This window comes from Macaca mulatta, chromosome 10 (genome assembly GCF_049350105.2).
Source record: "Macaca mulatta isolate MMU2019108-1 chromosome 10, T2T-MMU8v2.0, whole genome shotgun sequence".
Classification (NCBI taxonomy): domain Eukaryota; kingdom Metazoa; phylum Chordata; class Mammalia; order Primates; family Cercopithecidae; genus Macaca; species Macaca mulatta.
The window spans coordinates 80,859,589-80,880,580 of NC_133415.1; the positions used below are offsets into that span (position 1 = coordinate 80,859,589).

General features: G+C 51.8%; 1 protein-coding gene across 2 annotated transcripts; it reads right to left on the minus strand.

The window, feature by feature from the left end:
- Positions 1–4,551: 4,551 nt before the first annotated feature.
- On the minus strand, positions 4,552–19,637 carry ITPA (inosine triphosphatase). 2 transcript variants are annotated; one of them, XM_001115179.5, is made up of 8 exons: positions 19,542–19,637; positions 14,966–15,023; positions 14,808–14,872; positions 14,142–14,215; positions 13,391–13,422; positions 10,226–10,341; positions 6,474–6,550; positions 4,552–5,036 (listed from the first exon to the last, which is right to left on the minus strand). In XM_001115179.5, exons 1-8 carry the CDS (start codon positions 19,605–19,607, stop codon positions 4,898–4,900), a joined length of 627 nt encoding a protein of 208 aa, XP_001115179.1. In that variant the 5' UTR covers positions 19,608–19,637; the 3' UTR covers positions 4,552–4,897. The 2 variants fall into 2 exon arrangements, with proteins under 2 accessions (XP_001115179.1, XP_028684095.1); XM_028828262.2 differs by lacking the exons at positions 14,808–14,872; positions 14,966–15,023.
- Positions 19,638–20,992: the final 1,355 nt, after the last annotated feature.

The following is a 20,992-nucleotide window of genomic DNA, read 5'->3' on the forward strand; positions in this document are numbered from 1 at the left end:
TATGTGCTACCTCTGTCTCTGCTACTGCCACCCCACCCACACTGTGGGGAGGGGAAGCCCTCCCTGGGGAAGTGGAACGCAAGGGACCGAGTCTATGGAATGCCTCCTGTGGGCTGTCACCTCCAACGTCACACAGTGGGTACTGGCCCAACAGTGAAACATGGAAGATCCGGGAGTCCTTTGCATCGCCATTTTTCCAGGACCTGCAGGGAAAGCGTTCTGGGAATAGCATATGCGAGGGTCCAGAGGAGCGAGGGCTTGGGGCCACTGAGGCGCTGTGGCTGGTGGAGAGCAGTGGGGCGGGAGGGACCATCAGGGTGACAGCAAAGGGCCCTGTGACTCTCAGATGAAAGCTGCCTGCCGGGAGCCCGAGGCCCCGTGTGGAGCACTTATGAACCATCCCATGTGTTGTGCGGATCCTGGATTTTATAGGGCGGGGGCAGCACTGGCGTGGATGGAGGGAGGTGGGAGGACTGCCGATGGCAGGACACGGGGCGGGAGTGGTTTGATGGAGGGAGAAGGTGCAGTGTTTCTGGCTTGGTCATTTGTTGTTGGTCAGGGTCTCACAGTGGCAGCCGACAACAGGGAATATTGGCTCAGGGGAGCGCCCTGTGCGTGGCAACAGTGGTCAGCAGGAACACCTGGGGCTCACATCGCCTCCTGGACTAGCTTGACAAATGCCCCATGGACTAAGCAGACAGAAGAGATTGGCTCCGTCTAAAACTGAAAATATATCTGAAATATGCAAATATCTGAAATATGCAAAGAATTCCTGCAAACCAACAAACGACAGCAGCCCCAACAGAAGAGGCAGAGGCCGTGAACAGGGGAAGGAGGCCCAACTGTAACAGGAGTAGTGAGAGGTGCTCAGACCGCTTGGTAATTAGAGAACCGCAAGCTCACATGAGATGCCACCTTACACTGGGTAGCCTGGTGCTGAGTGGGAGATCAGGAGCCCCCAGGGCCCGGAGAACTAATCCAGGTGAGTATGAGCGTACTTGCATGCTCGCATGCTCTCCACCCTGCTGTTTGGGGACGGGTAGCAAGTGTGGAAAAACCAACTCAAACCGTTTTCCTCTACTCTCACTGTGCACAACAGTCAACACAGAAGATTTCTGTGACCAAGTAAGGAATTTCTCATAGGACAGCTGCTGGGTGCCCACCAATTCAATTCAATTCAACCCAACTGCTACCTGCCAGGATGATAGCTTCAGAAACCCCAAGTTGAGGGTTCAGTCCCACAAGACCACCACTTCCTTCCCACCAGTCTGAGGTCTGGGCCTGCAGAACTTCTGACACTCTGTCTTCAACTTGGGGTTCCCACGACTCCTGTTTTGGGTTCAATTAATTTGCTAGAGTGGTTCACAAAAGTCAGGGAAACATTTACTTATATTTAGCAAGTTTTAATTTTTTTTTTTTCTTTTTGAGACAGAGTCTCATTTTTAATGTGCAATGGCCTGATCGGCTCACTGCAACCTCCACCTCTGGCTCAAGCGATTCTCATGCCTCAGCCTCCCAAATAGCTGGGACTACAGGTGCATGCCACTACGCCTGGCTAATTTTTGTATTTTTAGTAGAGACGGGGTTTCATCATATTGGCCAGTCTGGTCTTGAACTCGTGACCTCAAGTGATCTTGCCTGCCTTGGCCTCCCAAAGTGCTGGGATTACAGGCACGAGCCACCATGCCCTGCCTAAATTTTTTTTTTTTTAATTATTTTTTAAGGGTTGGGCGGCCGGGCGCGGTGGCTCAAGCCTGTAATCCCAGCACTTTGGGAGGCCGAGACGGGCAGATCACGAGGTCAGGAGATCGAGACCATCCTGGCTAACACAGTGAAACCCCGTCTCTACTAAAAAATACAAAAAACTAGCCGGGCGAGGTGGCAGGCACCTGTAGTCCCAGCTACTCGGGAGGCTGAGGCAGGAGAATGGCGTAAACCCGGGAGGTGGAGCTTGCAGTGAGCTGAGATCTGGCCACTGCACTCCAGCCTGGGCGACAGAGCGAGACTCCGTCTCAAAAAAAAAAAAAAAAAAAAAAGGGTTGGGCATTGATGGAGTTCCCAGTGATGAATAAGAGCTAATGGGCCCAGGGCCTTGGCCCCCACCATACTGGCTTATTAAAAAGGCTATTACAGAGAATTCAGATGAAGAGATGCACAGGGTGAGGTGTGGGGGAAGGGGCACAGAGCTTGTGTGCCCTCCCCGGGGTGTCACCCTCCAGGAACCCCCACATGTTCGGCTATTCAGAAGCTCCCCAAACCCTGGCCTTTTGGGTTTTTAGGGAGGCCTCATTACGCAGGCATGATTGAATAAACCACTGGCCACTGGTGATCAATTGAACCTTCAGCTCTGCCCCTCCCTGGAGGTGTGGCGGGGGGTGGAGACCGAAAGTCCCAATCCTCTTGTCCTGTCTTGGTCTTTCCATAACCAAGCTACCTAGATGCTGCCAGCCACCTCATTAGCACACAAGAAGACATCAGTGTGGAGTTTCTGAGGGTTTTTAAGTTGTTTGCTAGGAAAGGGGTCAAAGACCAAATACATATATTTTTTTTTGAGACAGGGTCTCACACTGTTGCCCAGGCTGGAGTGCAGTGGTTCGATCGTGGCTCACTGCAGCCTCGATTTCCCTAGGCTCAGGGGATCCTCCCACCTCAGAATCCTGAGTAGCTGTGGCCACAGGCACGCACCACCATGCCCAGCAAATTTTTGTATTTTTGTAGAGACAAGGTTTTTTTTTTTTTTTCTTTTTCTTTTTTTGTGAGACGGAGTCTCGCTCTGTAGCCCAGGCTGGAGTGCAGGCTGGAGTGCAGTGGCCGGATCTCAGCTCATTGCAAGCTCCGCCTCCCGGGTCCACGCCATTCTCCTGCCTCAGCCTCCCGAGTAGCTGGGACTATAGGCACCCGCTACCTCGCCCGGCTAGTTTTTTTTGTGTTTTTTAGTAGAGACGGGGTTTCACCGTGTCAGCCAGGATGGTCTCGATCTCCTGACCTCGTGAACCACCTGCCTTGGCCTCCCAAAGTGCTGGGATTACAGGCTTGAGCCACCACGCCCGGCCCAAGACAAGGTTTTGCCATGTTGCCCAGGCTGGTCGTGAAGTCCTGGGCTCAAGCGATCCTCCCACCTTGGCCTTCCAAAGTGCTGGGATTACAGGCATGAGCCACCTTGCCTGGAACTAGATATATACTTCAGAGTATCACAGGTAGCTAAAGTAAAAAAAAATGGGCAGAAGCCGGGCACGATGGCTCAAGCCTGTAATCCCAGCACTTTGGGAGGCTGAGACGGGCGGATCACAAGGTCAGGAGATCGAGACCATCCTGGCTAACACGGTGAAACCCCGTCTCTACTAAAAAACACAAAAAACTAGCCGGGCGAGGTGGCGGGCACCTGTGGTCCCAGCTACTCCGGAGGCTGAGGCAGGAGAATGGCGGGAACCCGGGAGGCGGAGCTTGCAGTGAGCTGAGATCCGGCCACTGCACTCCAGCCTGGGCGACAGAGCCAGACTCAGTCTCAAAAAAAAAAAAAAAAAAAAAAAAAAAGGGCAGAAAGTGTCATGTGCACCCAGGACAGAATTCTGGAGGAGCTGAACAGGCAATACAGAGAGGTGCCCTGCCCCACGCCTATGTCCCCATCCCACCCAGGCAGCATGTGATTCTTCTTTGGAGTACCCTCATCAGTAGCCTGGGTGTTCCCTGCACAGGGGGGCTGCATCCATGATCAACTGGCAAGGAGCAGGCAGGCCCCCAGCACCCCACGTCTGAGGCCCAGCTAGACTTTTCCCACCCATTAAGGAGACTCAGGAGACTGGGCAGGGACGCAGCACCTCCTGGGGATTTAACCCAGCCGGAGCTTGCAGGCAAGAGGGGAGTGAAGGAACGACACTGTCCTGACCCAGGGCCATCCTGCTGGATGGAGTCACAGGGACTGCAGGGGTCTCTCCAGAGCTGCCTGTGGGCACAGAAGCAAGCCTGGCGGTGCCCCACCAGCCTGAGCCTACCACGCCCCCCTTGAATGTCCTTGGGTTGGACACTCTGACAAGGCAGCCACCTGGGGAAGTCCCTTCCAGGCAATGACTTCTCCAGGGCACAGAGTAAGGGTGTGTGGCATGAGCGAGGTCTCCTGAGGGGTCTGCAGCCAGCAGGCTGAACTGTGGCTATCAAGCCAACTGGGGTCGAGGACTCCAGCCCCTCCTCACCATAAAAATGAACTGGGCATTGTAATTGTAAACCAACATTTTAGCGGCTCTGCTGTGTAACAGCATAAGGCAAAAGCACTGGGCGTGCCACACCGCCCAGCCCCCAACCCAGTAAGGCTTCATGGAGGCCCTGGCACTACCTGCAGGTAGGGGGCAGCATGGATCCAGGGTGGAGGTCAGCCCACAATCCATGCCACTGAGTGAGGCAGGAACGTGAGTGGAGATGTAACACTCCAGTTCACAGTGGCATCCGAACGCCTTCCACAGAGTGCTGCCCGTGTCCCCATCCCCACCCCCACCTAAAAGGCTTCCTGCACCTGCCAAAGGAGACTGAGACAGACACCTGCCTGGGGCAGGGTTCAAAACAGATATAGCTGGTTTATTTTGGAAACAAGTCTCATCCAGAAGTGTTATTTATTGCATTTAAAAAACATGGAAGGTGATTTGCATGGTTCCTCCCCAAGCCCTCACTCCCACCAAGTCCAGCTTTACCACCCAAGGTCCTTGCAGGATCCCAGGCCTGGAGGTTGTAGGAGAGAGCAGTGAATCCTAAGGGCAAGAGAATGGCATCCACTTGCCCAGAGTTTCTCAGAGCAGAGCCAGCTGCTCCTCCAGACAGGCTGGTGAGGCTACTCGACACCCCCAGGAAGGGGAAACCCTGAAGGAAGTACTTCCAGGGGTGCCTGCCTGATGCGGGAGGTTTCAGGCTAGCCCTCCCCAGATCCCCGGCCTGAGGGGCCTCCCCCAGCCGCAGAAGTCAAGCTGCCAAAGTACTCCTGCAGCTCCAGCAGGGCCCGGAAGCGATGGGAGACAGCGTTCTTCTCCGCCTTAGGCATCTCTGCGTACCTGAGGGATGACAGTAACAGCTCAGGGAGCCCAGATTCAGGGAGGAAACGCACCCCCTCCCTACCCTACCTCATCTCATCCCTGGAGTCCAAAGCTCACAGACCCCCAGAAAAGCAGAGGGGCCCAGCAGTTGCTGGCAGCCAGTTAACTTTTAAAAATCGGATCAAGTTTTCAATTCCCCTGGGGCAGAAACCCCCATGAATGAGCATGGAGGGATATTAAACTTGCTCTAGTGTGCCCAAAAGTCATTAAGGGAAGCTGGGGACAGGGGGGGATGAGCTACATGTTTGATCAGCTTTGTCATCTGTTGACAGGAAGCAGTGGGGCCTGACAGAGCAAACACAGCAGTCTCCTCTAATGCGCGGAGGGCGGGGGAGCACTTGAACAGCTGGCCAGGGGCCTGACCTCCGTGCCAGCACGGCAGTGAGGTGAGAATCCCATACCCCGCCTGTGGCCTGCAGACTGCTCTGTGCAAGACGGCAGCCAGTAGCCACTAGCCAGGTGTGGCTATTTAAATGAATTAACACTGAATAAAAATATTCCATTTCTGGGTCTCACCACATGCAAGTACTCCACAGCCCCATATGGCTAGTGGCTGGTTCCACAATGTCCTTACCCCTGCTGGGGCTATTGTGGGGCCTCAGACTGCGCTCCCTCAGGGCCCCTCCAGCCTGGAAAGCCTGATTCCAACAATGGTCCGTGCCTTGTGTGAATAAGGGGGGATTCGTGCGAACTACTGAGAACAACTGGTACTTTGAGGGCATAAAATAGTGCCCACAAGAGGCTGCAAAACCCTGGACATTTTCCCAACCTAGATGGGGGTCAGAAAATGACGCCATAAAACTGTCAGATGTGGCCAGGCGCAGTGGCTCATGCCTGTAATCCTAGCACTTTGGGAGGCCAAGGCGGGTGGATCACCTGAGGTCAGTTTGAGACCAGCCTGGCCAATCTGGTGAAATCCCGTCTCTACCAAAAATAACAAAAATTAGCTGGGCATGATGGTGTGTGCCTGCAATCCCAGCTGAGACAGGAGAATCGCTTGAACCTGGAAGGCAGAGGCTGCAGTGAGTCGAGATCACACCACTGCACCACTGCACTCCAGCAGCAAGCAAAACTCCGTCTCAAAAAAAAAAAGTCAGAGGTACAGCTTACAAGCCAAGGCCAGAGAGGCGAAACCACTGGCTACACAGCTGATGTGGGGTGACCTGGAGCCTTAGAGCCCAGGACTCCCGGTGCCATCTGGCTGCCTTCCCGACCATGGACTAGGCCACCCAGATTCCTAGTGTCCACCCCAGCAGAGCTGCCTTTGGCTGGAACGGCACCCTCAGAGCCTCCCCAGCCCATATCCGCATGCCTGCACTTGGGCGGGGCACTGGCCCAACCCAAATCATGGCTATGCCAACCCCACACCCCAGGGAAGAAACCAGGGCTCCTTACGTCTGCTCATATCCATCAGGCTGAAAGCAGGGGTCCCAGCCAAAGTCCCGGCAGCCTCTGGGTGCCACGATCTGGCCCTGCCAAAGGAAAGGGGGTACTGGTGTGTAACTCGGTCCAGAGGACAAGCATGAGGAGGGCAGTGGCCAGTAGGAGTTTGGTGAGTTTGTGAATTTGATTTGACCCAACTTATGCAAAATAGTTGCAAGGCCTCTATAGCACCTGCAAATGTTTGCTGAATACAATAAAAAGCAGAGTGGGGCAGCTCTCCCCTCACACAGGGAGGAGGCATGCACCCGATGGGCCCACTGGCACCTCCGAGGCCACGTGCCCTCGCCACACCCGGGACAAATTGGGATATCACTGAAGAACAATGAGGCTACTTTGATAGATAGAAAACGTTTTCTCCTAATAGGAAGCTAAGTGCCCTGAAGTCTGTGGACAAGCCAGATGCCTGCCACTATGACCGTGTTCCTGAAAATGCGAGGAAGACTTTAACCATACGATGAAACACTGCAACCAGAAGCAGGCACCCAGCTCCCCACTTCATGAACACATAAGTGAGTACAGTAAATACTGGCTGTAGTAGGGAAATTCCACAGTGAAAATGTTAGAAAAAAGAACAAATTGTAATCCAGTGACATGAAATGTCATGTTGTTATCAAAGTAAAAAAAAAGAAAAAACAATCTGGCCAGGCACGGTGGCTCATGCCTGTAATTCCAGGACTTTGAGAGGCTGAGGTGGGAAGATCACTTGAGCCCAGCAATTTGAGACTACCCTGGGCAACATGGCAAAGGCGAAATCCCATCTCTACAAAAAATACAAAAATTAGCCTAGCCTGGTGGTGTGAGCCTGTAGTCCCAGATACTTGGTGGGAAGACTGCTTGAGCCCAAGAGGTCGAGGCTGCAGTGAGCTGTGATCCAGCCCGGGCGACAGACTGAGACCCTGTCTCAAAACAAACATACAAACATTCCAAAAAACAAACAAAAAAACCCAAAAAATTCTAACTGAAAAAATACAAGGGGCCAGGTGTGGTAGCTCATGCCTGTAATCTCAGCGCTTTGGGAAGCGGAGGAGGGAGGATGGTTTAAACCCAGGAGTTCAAGACCAGTCTGGGCAACACAGTCAGACCCTATCTCTACCAATTTTTTTTTTTTTTTTTTTAATTAGCCAGATGTAGTAGCTCGCACCTGAGGTCCTAGCTACTCAGGAGGCTGAGGTGGGAGGATGACTTGAGCCTGAGAGATCAAGGCTGCTATGAACTGTAACCATGCCACTGCACTCCAGCCTGGGTGATAAAGCAAGACCCTGTCTTAAAAACATTTTTTTTTAATTTTTAAAAAATACAGTGGAGGTAGTACATGATTGGGATTAGTCACATAAATGCCAAGTAATTTAAACCCAAAGGCAAATTCTACTTCCGCTATGAGAGGCTGCGTGACCAAGGCCAGTTACTGAACCTCAACCATACAACAAATGTGTTTTGTGCACCCACAGTGGGCCTAGCCTTGCCCTCATACAATAGACCTCTTAAGCCAAACAGGCATTACACCAGTAAACAAATTAATAAAAGTAATGATTATACAATGCAAAGTGCCTTAAAGGGAATGAACAAGGTGTTAAGTTCAATAATGAAAGTATGGGGGCCTGCACGGTGGCTCATGCCTACAATCCCAGCACTTTGGAAGGCCAAGGAGGGTGGATCACCCGAAGTCAGGAGTTCGAAACCAGCCTGACCGAAATGGCGAAACCCCATCTCTACTAAATATACAAAAATGAGCCGGGCATTGTGGCGCATGCCTGTATTAGTCAGGCATAGTGGCGCACGCCTGTAATCCCAGCTACTCGGGAGGCTGAGGCAGGAGAATTGCTTGAACCCAGGAGGTGGAGGTTGCAGTGAGCCGAAATCATGCCATTGCACTCCAGCCTGGCGACAGAGCAAGACACCGTCTCAAACGAACAAACAAAAAAGCTATAACCAGTGAGTACCAAGAAAAAAAAAATGGTTACGATAGTAATTTTTTTTTTTTAACCATCACCACCACCACCAAAAACTTTGACCAGACAAGGTAAGACATCTGTGAACAGCTCCCAGTGGAATCTCTGGACATTCTCCTGAGCAGCAGGACTGCGCAGAGGAGTGAAGTGGCAGAAGGCATGCTTCTGCACAGGGAGAGAGCAGGTGGGCACAGGGGCAGCAGCCAGCCTGGAGGGTAGTCTGGACCCTGGGAGAAGCAGCTATAATTCAGAATCTGATAGGCAGGTAAGGGGTGTGGAATACATCTCACGGAAGGAATAAGTTTGGGCAAATAATTAAGGTGTTATTATTATTATTATTTTTTTTTGAGACTGGGTCTCACTCCATTACTCCATGGCTGGAGTGCAGGAGTGCGATCATAGCTCACTGTACCCTCAAACTCCTAGGCTCAGGTGATCCTCCCACCTCAGCCTCCCAAGTAGTTGGGACTACAGGTGTGCACCATCATGCCCAGCTAATTATTTATTTATTTATTTTTGAGACAGGGTCTGGCTATGTTACCCAGGCTGGTCTCAAACTCCTGGCCTCAAGCGATCCTCCTGCTTTCGCTTTGCAAAGTGCTGGGATTACATGTGTGAGCCACTGTGCTCAGCCTCATTTTTTTTGTGGGGGGGGGGGGAGCACGGAGTCTTGCTCTTGTCACCCCCAGGCTGGAGTGCAGTAGCGGGATCTCGGCTCACTGCAACCTCTGCCTCCCGGGTTCAAGCGATTCTCCCACCTTAGCCTCCCGAGTAGCTGGGATTGCAGGCATCTGCCACCAGGTCCAGCTACTTTTTGCATTTTTAGTAGAGACAGGGTTTAGCTATGCTAGCCAGGCTGTTCTTGAACGCCCGACCTCAGGTGATCCACCTGCCTCGGCCTCCCAAAGTGCTGGGATTACAGACGTGAGCCACCACGCCTGGCCTCATTTTTAGATTATTTGTAAAGATGGGGTCTTGTTATGGTGCCCAGGCTAATCTTGAACACCTGGGCTCAAGAAAGCCTCCCACCTGGGACTCCCAAAGTACCAGGATTACAGGTGTAAATCATCAAACCTGGCCAAGAATTCACATTGTATACTTGAACCCTGGAGGCAGAGGTTGCAGTGAGCCGAGATGACACCACTGCACTCCAGCCTGGGCAACACAGCAAGACTTTGTCTCAAAAAAAAAAAAAATTAAGATTCTATTATACATAAACACGAAAAGCTGGAAAGGCTGAGAGATAGTCAGCACCTTGGCAGTTGGATAAGGAAATCTGAGCTTGGAGAAGTCTGGGCTATACATGTAGCTTTGATCCAAGTGTGGTTTCTTACTAACAACAACAAAAAAAAAAAAAAAAGAAAAGAAAAAAAAGTAGTTTTGGGAGTTGTCACCTTCAGTTTGCTCTTCTGGGTCTATCAGGCCTCAGGAGCTGTTAGCCAAGCCTTTCCCTGAAACAACAGCCTCAGGGGTCAAACAGGTTTCAGAATTGACAACACTTCCATTGTCCTGCCCAGGGGCGCCCCTCAGCAAGGCGAAAGTAACTACTCTGGCCCCAGGGCACCCTTTCCACCACCCTCCTAGGATTGACAGCACTTCTACCTATGCTGCCCAGGGGAGCCTCTCAGCAAGTCAAGATATCTTTGGCCCCAAGGCGCCCTTCCCCCCACCCTCCCGCAGACCCAGGGCGGTCGGCTCCTGTCGCGGCACCCCCTGGCGGCGCGCGGCGGGAACTGCATCAAGGTGGTTACGCACCGAGGTCCGGCCCCTGAACAGGCGCACGGGCTGGCTTGGGTCCCCGGTGCTGAGTGCAAACGTGCAGAGCGCGTAGGCTGACTTGTCCTCGAACCCAGCCAGGAGCTGGTGGAGACCTGCGGGTGGGCAGTGAGGGCTCATGGCATCCCTGCTGGCTAACTCCCATCCCCACTCCCAAGAAGCCCACTAAGGGTGGGGAGGCAGGAATTCCCTAAAAAGGGAAATTAGGTCTCAATTGGGGTAGCAGGCGCGGCAGAGCCCAAGGCAGTGGGACTAGGCTTGAAATAGAAGTCTCTGGGCATTCTCGCTTTCCTCTAGCACAGGCTGACGACACAAGGTTTTATTTAAAGTTAGAAAACTAGCCAATGCAGTGTGGACCTTGTTTGATTCCTGATTCAAAACTAACCAACTGTAGGCCGGGCGCGGTGGCTCACGCCTGTAATCCCAGCACTTTGGGAGGCCGAGGTGGGCAGATCACGAGGTCAGAAGATCGAGACCATCCTGGCTAACACGGTGAACCCCGTCTCTACTAAAAATACAAAAAAAAATTAGCCGGGTGTGGTGGCCGGCACCTGCAGTCCCAGCTACTCGGGAGCTAAGGCAGGAGAATGGCGTGAATGCGGGAGGCGGAGCTTGCAGTGAGCCGAGATCGCGCCACTGCACTCCAGCCTGGGCAACAGAACGAGACTCCGTCTCAAAAAAACAAAACAAAACAAAAAAACTAACCAACTTTAATAGGCACTTTTTCTACAACCAAGGAAATCCAAAAAATGATTAGGTAATATTAAAAAATGATTATATTTTAGTTATTTAACAGTTTCTTAATTTTTCACCTTTTAGAAATACAGTGGCTGCATTTGGTGGCTCATACCTGTAATCCCAACACTTTGGGAGGCCAAGGCGGGTGGGTCACTTGAGCTCAGGAGTTTGAGACCAGCCAGGGCAACATAGTGAGACCTCACCTCTATAAAAAACACAAAAATTAGCTAGGCATGGTGGCTTACACCTGTAGTCCCAGCTACTCAAGAGGCTGAGGTGGGAAGATCACTTGAGCCCGGATGGTGGGCAGTGAGCTGAGATTGAGCCACTGCACTCCAGCCTGGGCAACAGAGGGAGACCCTTGTCTCCAAAAAAAATTAAAACAAATAAAAATAAATACAAGCTGAAGAACTTACTGATGATATGGTGTCTGTGATTTGCCTTAAAATACTGGACTTAGGAAAAATAAGAGGGGTTATAGATGTCACAAAATAGGCATTGTGCTGATAACCCTGGAAGCTGGTTGATGGTGACTGAGGTTCATTATTCTGCTATGCTTTTTTTAATTGACAAACAATAACTGTATATATTTATGCCCATTATCCTATTATGATATTCTACGTGCAGATGTGAAATGCTCTATAATGTAAAGTGTCCTTTTTTTTTTTTTTGAGACGGAGTCTCGCTTTGTCACCCAAGCTGGAGTACAGTGGCGCGATCTCGGCTCACTGCAAGCTCCGCCTCCCGGGTTCACACCATTCTCCTGCCTCAGCCTCCTGAGTAGCTGGGACTACAGGTGTCCGCCACCACGCCCGGCTAATTTTTTGTATTTTTAGTAGAGACGGGGTTTCACCGTGTTAGCCAGGATGGTCTCGATCTCCTGACCTCGTGATCTGCCCACCTCGGCCTCCCAAAGTGCTGGGATTACAGGCGTGAGCCACCGCCCTTGGCCAATGTGAAGTGTTTTTAAAAGCACATAAGGATGGGTGTGGTAACTCATGCCTGTAATCCCAGCATTTTGGAAGGCCGAGGTGGGTGGATCACCTGAGGTTAGGAGTTCGAGATCTACATGGCCAACATGGTGAAACCCTGTCTCTATTAAAAATACAAAAATTAGCTGGACGTGGTGGCAGGCACCTGTAATCCCAGCTACACGGGAGGCTGAGGTAGGAGAATCGCTTGAACTCAGGAGGCAGAGGTTGTAGTGAGCCGAGATCGTGCCATTGCGCTCCAGCCTGGGCAACAAGAGTGAAACTTGTCTCCAACAACAACAAAAAAAGGCCAGGCGTGGTAACTCACACCTGTAATCCCAGCACTTTGGGAGGCTGAGGCAGGCAGATCACAAGGTCAGGAGATTGAGGCCATCCTGACCTACATGGTGAAATCCCAACTCTACTAAAAATACAAAAATTAGTTGGGCATGGTGGCATATGCCTGAAGTCCCAGCTACTCAGGAGGCTGAGGCAGAAGAATCGCTTGAATCCGGGAGGTGGAGGTTGAAGTGAGCCGAGACCGTGCTACTACACTCCAGCCTGGGTGACAGAGCGAGACTCCATCTCTCAAAAAAAATTTAGCCGGCGTGGTGGCACATGCCTGTAATCCCAGCTGCTTGGGAGGCTGAGGCAGGGGGATTGCTTGAACCAGGGAGGCAGAGGTTGCAGTGAGTTGAGCCACTGCACCCCAGCCTGGGCAACAGTGAGACTCCATCTCAAATAAATAAATAAATAAATAAATAAATAAATAAATAAATAGGCTGGGTGTGGTGGTTCACACCTGTAATCCCAGCACTTTGGGAGGCCAAGGTAGGAGGATCACTTGAGGTCAGGTGCTCGAGACTGGCCTGGCCAACATGGTGAAACCCCCTCTCTACTTAAAATACAAAAATTAGCTGGGCATGGTGGTAGGCGCCTGTAATCCCAGCTACTTGGAAGGCTGCAGCAGGAGAATCGCTTGAACACAAGAGGCGGAGGTTGCAGTGAGTCGAGATCACACCAGTGCACTCCAGCCTGGGCAAGAGTGAGACCTTGTCTCTAAATAAATAAATAAAAGCACATAAAGATGGGACATTTTGGCTTGCAACTGTGGGTGACAGGATACGCACTGCTGGGGTCCAGGAGGGGCAGTCCTCCAATTCCCAGGGCAGGCCCTGGCTAAAGCAGTCACGAGGGCCAAGTCCCTCTTGAAGGCTCCTCAACCCTATAGCTCCCACCATCTCTCCCCCACACAGTGCTCTCTGGAGTACAGGGTAAGTGTGAACTACCAGTGCTAGATGGGGAAAATGAGGTGGAGGCTCCGTGGTGGGGGCTAGAACCTGGGACTCCTGACTACTAGTTGGGGTCCCTCCCCTAGAGCAAACCCAGATTCTCATTCCCAACAGATCCAGGGAAGAAACAAAGCAGATAATACCTTCAGGCTTTAACTTCTCCAGAAACCACTTTCTGCAAGAGAAATAAAGGAGAGTCAGAACACCAGGAGCAGCTGGATCTTCTTACCACCTTTTCCTGGCTGTTCCCTATTGACAGCCAAGGGTAAATGAAAAAGAATGCCTCCAAGGGCCAGGCGAGGTGGCTCCTGTCTGTAATCCCAGCACTTTGGGAGGCTAAGGCAGGCGGATTGCTTGAGCTCAGTTTTTTTTTTTGAGACGGAGTCTCGCTCTGTTGCCCAGGCGATCTCTGCTCACTGCAAGCTCCGCCTCCCAGGTTCACGCCATTCTCCTGCCTCAGCCTCCCGAGTAGCTGGGACTACTAGCCACCTCGCCTGGCTAGTTTTTTGTATTTTTTAGTAGAGACGGGGTTTCACCGGGTTCGCCAGGATGGTCTCGATCTCCTGACCTTGTGATCCGCCCGTCTCGGTCTCCCAAAGTGCTGGGATTACAGGCTTGAGCCACCGCGCCCGGCCCTCTTTCCTGAAATTAATCTACCTATGAACATACTTCTCAAATGCGTGGGGTCCCCTTTACCATCTCCACTTACAGGTCGCATTCTCACACTTTACAAAAGAAAGACATGCTTCTCCTATCCCATCTTTCCTCGGGACAACGTGAAAGACTGTTGATGCGAAGACAGGGAATGACCTGCAGTATCAGGTGCCTCGTCATTTTGCAGTTCTGGTGGTTTTGGGCCTGGGGTCCTGTAAGGGGGTGGAGGTGGGCACTCACATGTAGGGGCCGGGGAGCCCTCCAAGGGCGTTGTAGCACAGACAGGTGTCCTCAACCAGCACGGGCCCCTGTACCTGCAGCACAAAGACATGCAGCCCTGAGACACACGATCACCATCCCCTCCTGGAACACCGAGGTCACCCAGGCTGGGGCCAGCCCTCAGCCAGCTGAGATCTGTGGCAGACAGCGCCCTGGGAGCTGCCCTCGGCCAATCTCTTACCTTTGGCCAATCTCTTATCTTATGAAGACACCAAAGCTTTGGCTGATTGTAAAGCTTGCTCCAGGCACAGCAATGGGAGAGCTGGGATTCGCACTCAGCCTGACTCTCCACAGCATGCTTTCTGAGTTCCACGAACAAGTGTGAATGCAGCGGTGGATGTGTGTGGGGAGGACGTAGGGCTGGAATGCATGTGTCTGAGCATTTGGGGGAAGGAGAGTCTGTGTGTATGTAGGAGTGTATAGTAATGGTCTGGGGGAGATACCATGTATTCAAGGCTGGCAAAGGAAGGCAGTGTTCCAAAGTCAATATTAACTGAACCCTAGAGGGCTCTGGGTCGGTCCTAGAAAGCTCAACAAACTTGTTTACTCTATTGTTTCCAGCAGGCAGAGGCCCTGGAAGCTACCTGGACAAGAGGAGCAAGTGTGGGACAAGGGCAGGGTAAGCACCTGGCGAGCTGCCTCCTGACATTTCTGTATGGAAATCTCATCCGGCTCCCCCTGGTACTCCGGCACTTATCAGGGAAACAGACACACAGAGAGTCAGGTCACAGGAAGACAGATAAAATCCAACCATCTTTTAAAAATAAAACAAAACAGAGACATACGGTCAATTTTCTGTGCCACCAAAGTGCATGGAAACTTATCTCCTAGAATCTGAATGACCTGTTCCAAAAGAAAAGAGAAGATTTATCACCATCTAATGATTCCCCATTACTATGTGAGCACGTGAGCTGTCATCCACCTTTCTCATCGATAACTCTCCTGCCAATCTCCTAAAGCTTACCAACTCAGGCCCGTGAGCCTCACCCCGGCTTTCAGGGTCCCACCCCAGCAAGCCAGCCCCTTCCATCTCCTTACTTCTCTATCTCTCCTACATCAGGTCTCTGCTTGTGCTAAGCCCCCATCCAGAACACCCTCTTCTTTTCTCAATGCTCCTAGAAACCCTAGCCACCCTCCTAAACCAGAAATTCTCTATCAGAAGATACCCAGAATTCAGGAGGCCTGTGAACATGGATTGGAAAAAAAATATCTTTAGTCTTAGTAACCTTAATTGAAATTTAGTATCTTTGGCCGGGCACAGTGGCTCACGCCTGTAATCCCAGCACTTTGGGAGGCTGAGGCGGGTGGATCACGAGGTCAGGAGATCGAGACCACCCTGGCTAACATGGTGAAACCCCATCTCTACTAAAAATACAAAAAATTAGCCTGGCATGGTCGCGGGCACCTGTAGTACCAGCTACTCGGGAGGCTGAGACAGGAGAATGGCTTGAATCCAGGAGGCGGAGCTTGCAGTGAGCCGAGATCGCGCCACTGCACTCCAGCCTGGGCAACAGAGTGAGACTCCGTCTCAAAAAAAAAAAAAAAGAAATTTAGTATCTTTTTCCATTATGAATATAGGTAACAAACCAAAATATTACTAGCAGTTCCTGTGACTTTTAAACCTACTAAAATCACAGATGTTGTTATAACTCATTACAACTGCTGCAGATATCTCAAAATACCATTTATCTGGGTATTTTAAAATTAAGGGGCTAGGTGCTGTGGCTCACGCTTGTAATCTCAGCACTTTCAGAGGCCAAGGTGGGCAGATTGCTTGAGCCCAGAAGTTTGAGACTAGCTTGAACAACATGGCAAAACCCCATCTTTACAAAAAATACAAAAATTAGCTGGGCATGGTGGCATGCGCCTTAAGTCCCAGCTACTCAGGAGGCTGGGGCAGGAGGATTGCTTGAGCACAGAAGATTGAGGCTACAGTGAGCCAAGATTGCACCATTGCATTCCAGCCTTAGGCAACAGAGTGAGACCCCGTCTCGGGAAAAAAAAAAAAAAAAAAAAAAAAAAAAAAAAAAAAAAAAGGTAATTACTCATACATTGGTAGATTAAATTCTTTTTTTTTTTTTGGTTTTTTTTTTTTTTTGAGACGGAGTCTTGCTCTGTCACCCAGGCTGGAGTGCAGTGGCCGGATCTCAGCTCACTGCAAGCTCCGCCTCCCGGGTTTACGCCATTCTCCTGCCTCAGCCTCCCGAGTAGCTGGGACTACAGGCGCCCGCCACCTCACCCGGCTATTTTTTTGTATTTTTTAGTAGAGACGGGGTTTCACCGTGTTAGCCGGGATCGTCTCTCGATCTCCTGACCTCGTGATCCGCCCATCTCGGCCTCCCAAAGTGCTGGGATTACAGGCTTGAGCCACCGCGCCCGGCCTAAATTCTTTAATGCATTAAGAAAGTATAGATAACTAGGCCGGGCGCGGTGGCTCAAGCCTGTAATCCCAGCACTTTGGGAGGCCGAGGCGGGTGGATCACGAGGTCAGGAGATCGAGACCATCCTGGCTAACATGGTGAAACCCCGTGTCTACTAAAAATACAAAAAAAAAAAACTAGCCGGGCGTGGTGGCGGGCGCCTGTAGTCCCAGCTACTCGGAGGCTGAGGTGGGAGAATGGCGTGAACCCGGGAGGCGGAGCTTGCAGTGAGCCGAGATCGCGCCACTGCACTCCAGCCTGGGCGACACAGCGAGACTCCGTCTCAAAAAAAAAAAAAAAAGAAAGTATAGATAACTAAATCACAAATATTTGTAACATTTTGATAATTGTAATTCACTATAGTTGATTTCCTTTGTAATCCATTTTATTTATTTTATTTTTTTTTTTTTGAGAGAGGATCTCTCTCTGTCTGTCACCCAGGCTGGAATACAGTGGCACAAACACAGCTCACTAGAGCCTCAACCTCCTGGGTCCAAGAGATCCTCCTGCCTCGGCCTCCCATGTACCTAGAACCACAGGTGGCCCAGGTACCATGGTTAGGCTAATTATTTGTAGAGCTAGGGTCTCACTTTGTTGCCCAGGCTGGTCTTGAACTCCTGGGCTCAAGAGATCCTCCTTGAGCCTCAGTCTCCCAAAGTGCTGGGATTATAGGTATGAACCACAGTGCCCAGCCTGTAATACCATGTATTTTCTTTTGTACATTTGAAACTATTTTTCTGAGAAAGATTCTATAGGTTTCCTCAGTCTGCCAATGGCATACCACTAGTTAAGACTACCCGTTCGACCAGGCGCAGTGGCTCATGCGTGTAATCTAACACTTTGGGAGGTGGAAACGGGCAGATCACCTGAGGTCGGGAGTCCAAGACCAACCAGCCTGACCAACATGGAGAAACCCTGTCTCTACTAAAAATACAAAAATTAGCTGGGTGTGGTGGCACACACCTGTAGTCCCAGCTACTGGGAAGGCTGAGGCATGAGGATTGCTTGAACCCGGGAGGCGGAGGTTGCAGTGAGCTGAGAGAGTGCCACTACACTCCAGCCTGGGCGACAGAGTGAGACTCGTCTTAAAAAAAAAAAAAAAAACCACAGCTGGGCGAGGTGGTTCACGCCTGTAATCCCAGCACTTTGGGAGGCGGAAGCAGATAGAGGGTGGATCACCTGAGGTCAGGAGTTTGAGACCAGTCTGGCCAACATGGCAAAATCCCGTTTCTACTAAAAATACAAAAATTAGCCAGGCGTGGTGACGCATGCCTGTAATCTCAGATACTCAGGAGGCTGAGGCAGGAGAATCGCTTTAACCCAGGAGGCGGAGGTTGCAGCGAGCAGAGATCACACCACTGCACTCCAGCCTGGGTGACAAAGTGAGACTCTGTCTCAAAAAGAAAAAAAAAAGACTACCTGTTTTAGGCCAAGTTCAAGTCCATGTTCTCCAAGGAGTCTCCCTTGGCTACTCTAGCACCTTCTTCTTCTTCTTTTTTTATTTTGAGACGGAGTCTCACTCTGTCACTCTGTCACCCAGGCTGGAGTACAGTGGTGTCATCTCAGCTCACTGTAACCTCTGCTTCCGGGCTTCAAGCGATTCTCCTGTCTCAGCCTCCTGAGTAGCTGGGACTACAGACATGTGCCACCATGCCCAGCTAATTTTTGTATTTTTAGTAGAGATGGAGTTTCACCATGTTGGCCAAGCTGGTCTTGAACTCCTGACCTCAGATGATTTGCCCGCCTCAGCCTCCCAAAGTGCTGGGATTACAAGCGTGAGGCACCGCACCCAGGCTCCAGCTCCTTCTTTAAATGAGGGCAATATTCTCAGTCAGAGGTTTGGGGTCTCATGCCCATTGTCCTGCATGGGCTCTGTTCAGGGTGGCACTGCCTGACTGGTCTGGCCTCAGGATCCCAAACCTTTTTTCAGCAGAAGGTTCTGGTTCCTGAGGCCACTTTGTCCTGGCACCAAAGTGACATCAGTCCCTCCCTACGCTACAGGCAAATATAGGTTTCCCTAGTGATTACACCCCGCTGGTCTGACTCAGACATATCCAGTGGGTGTCATCCTGATCCCCTACACATGACCCCCACTCCGTGGCTATGGCTGATTGAACAGGGGCAAACACTTGATTCAAGCAAAGCCAGTCGGGGCTGATATCTGGTAGAAGTCTCACTGTTCCATCCCCCAGCAGGGAAGAAAGGGGAAATCTATGAACAGGAATAGGGATCAGCATCCAGAGAGAACAAGGACAAGTCAGCTTCTTGAGGGAACCTCAGGTCCTGCAGGACACTGTAACATTATATTCCCACAGGAGTCATCTGGTGGCTTACATGAACTCCCTGTGTGTCTCTGTTACTTGCTAGCCACAAAGTCCCTGCAAACAGAAACTTTAGATCCACTGCCTCCTTTACTCCTCCTCCCTGTAGCGCTGTGAAGCAAATGTCCTGCATCATCCCCACTTCACACACGCGAAGAGGTTAGAACATTTTAGGACGGTGGTGGGGCACGGATTGCTTAGTGTGGAACTCCGCCCCACGCCCTCTGTGGGTCCTGCTAGCCCTGGCCCAGCAGCGGGATGTGGATAAGTCCCAGAAGAGTATCGGGACACTGGGTTGGGGTCTACTTCAATAGGTGACTTCGGGGCGGTTGCTAAGGGCCCCGCTACTCCTCCGGGTCCCGCAGTCGCTGACCACACAAGCCCTGTGTCGGGATTTGTCAAGACCCTCGTTCCTTCGCCAACTCCGGGGCGCCCCGATTCCGCAGCCACTCCCTTCTTGCGCCCCAGCCTTTCCACACAGCCGGGTCAGGACCCATCCTTCCGGGCTGAATTCTCTTCTCTCTCCATGCCTCCTCCCACGTGCTTCCCTCCACCCGGAAGCCCCTTCTCTGCCGTATTTCCAGCTGCCTCCCAGTCAGCCCCCAACACCCTCCCGGCACCTCCTCCAGCTTCTTGGCGTTCCCCGTGACAAACACGATCTTCTTCCCCACCAATGAGGCCGCCATGGTGAGCCCCGGTTACCCAGCTGAGCCACCGAAAACTCCTTGGCGTCCAGTGACAGAAAACTTCCGGCTGGTGGCGGAAGTAAACGGCTCAGTTTCCGGCCAGGGGTCCGGGTGAAAGCCGACCCGGACCCCAAGGCGCGTATCGGGCGACTGGGCTCGCGGTGGCGGCCTAGCCCTCCGCGTCCGAATTGCTGGGGGCCTCCCAAGCCTGGAGATTGAGTGCTCCAAGACCCGTCCCTCCTGCCTAAGGGACGCTCTCTTCAAGAACCGGAAGAGACCACTACCACCCCCACCCCGCCCCTGATTTCGCTCTTCTCTGCAATGGGGTCTCCGAAAGGAGAATACTGCAGCCCTGTGATCCTGGAGGTTTGCGCTGTCCTACGCTGTCTCAAAAAATTGCCTCCTTTTAGGCAAGGGCTTCCAAACCCTCATCCCGCTCTCACGTTCAGCCTTACCCGCCAGCTCTGATCCACCGGACCGTGAACTTAAACTCGGCATAGCCTAAAACAAGCCCAAACTTCTCACCCGGTTTCACACCTAGGCTTGAGAGCTCAGTATCTAGACTCCCTCACTTCCTCATCCCTTCAGCCTCTCAAATCCATCACCCCTTCTCCGTGGCCACCGTTTCAGCCCGACCTTTGCATTCCAAACACAACTGAAAGTAGGAAGTGCCCTCTCAAAGGTGTGTCTGCTGAACCTCTGCTGATACTCTCTTTGCGGCAAGTCATCTGACTCGCTCCTCCAGAGACTCAGCCTTCTGCCCGCCGCCTGTAACCCTGGGTCAGTACCTCTTGAATGGCCACTTCTGCCCATGGACAAGAAAAGGAGGGAGTCTGAGTTCTTACCAAGCTCCTCAGGCCATTCTGATGCTCATCAAAGTGTGGGAAAGCCCAGTGGCTCACACCTGTGATCCCAGCACTTTGGGAGACTGAGGTGAGTGGATCACCCGAGGTCAGGAGTTTGAGACCAGCCTGACCAACACGGAGAAACCCTGTCTCTACTAAAAATACAAAATTAGCCAGGCATGGTGGTGCATGCCTGTAATCCCAGTTCAGAGAATTCAGGATTCAGGGCCGGGCGCGGTGGCTCAAGCCTGTAATCCCAGCACTTTGGGAGGCCGAGACGGGCGGATCACGAGGTCAGGAGATCGAGACCATCCTGGCTAACACGGTGAAACCCCGTCTCTACTAAAAAAATACAAAAAAAACTAGCCGGGCGAGGTGGCGGGCGCCTGTAGTCCCAGCTACTCGGGAGGCTGAGGCCGGAGAATGGCGTGAACCAGGGAGGCGGAGCTTGCAGTGAGCTGAGATCCGGCCACTGCACTCCAGCCTGCACTCCAGCCTGGGCTACAGAGCGAGACTCCGTCTCAAAAAAAAAAAAAGAAT

What these genes read in the sequence shown, in the direction of transcription:
- ITPA (XM_001115179.5), bottom strand. Translation starts at nt 19,607, where the DNA reads ATGGCGGCCTCATTGGTGGGGAAGAAGATCGTGTTTGTCACGGGGAAC. An exon ending in GGGCTCCCCGGCCCCTACAT is followed by an intron (nt 13,423 to 14,141) that starts GTGAGTGCCCAC and finishes TTTCTCTTGCAG; the next exon opens with AAAGTGGTTTCTGGAGAAGT. An exon ending in CCTGATGGATATGAGCAGAC is followed by an intron (nt 5,037 to 6,473) that starts GTAAGGAGCCCT and finishes GTCATCCCTCAG; the next exon opens with GTACGCAGAGATGCCTAAGG.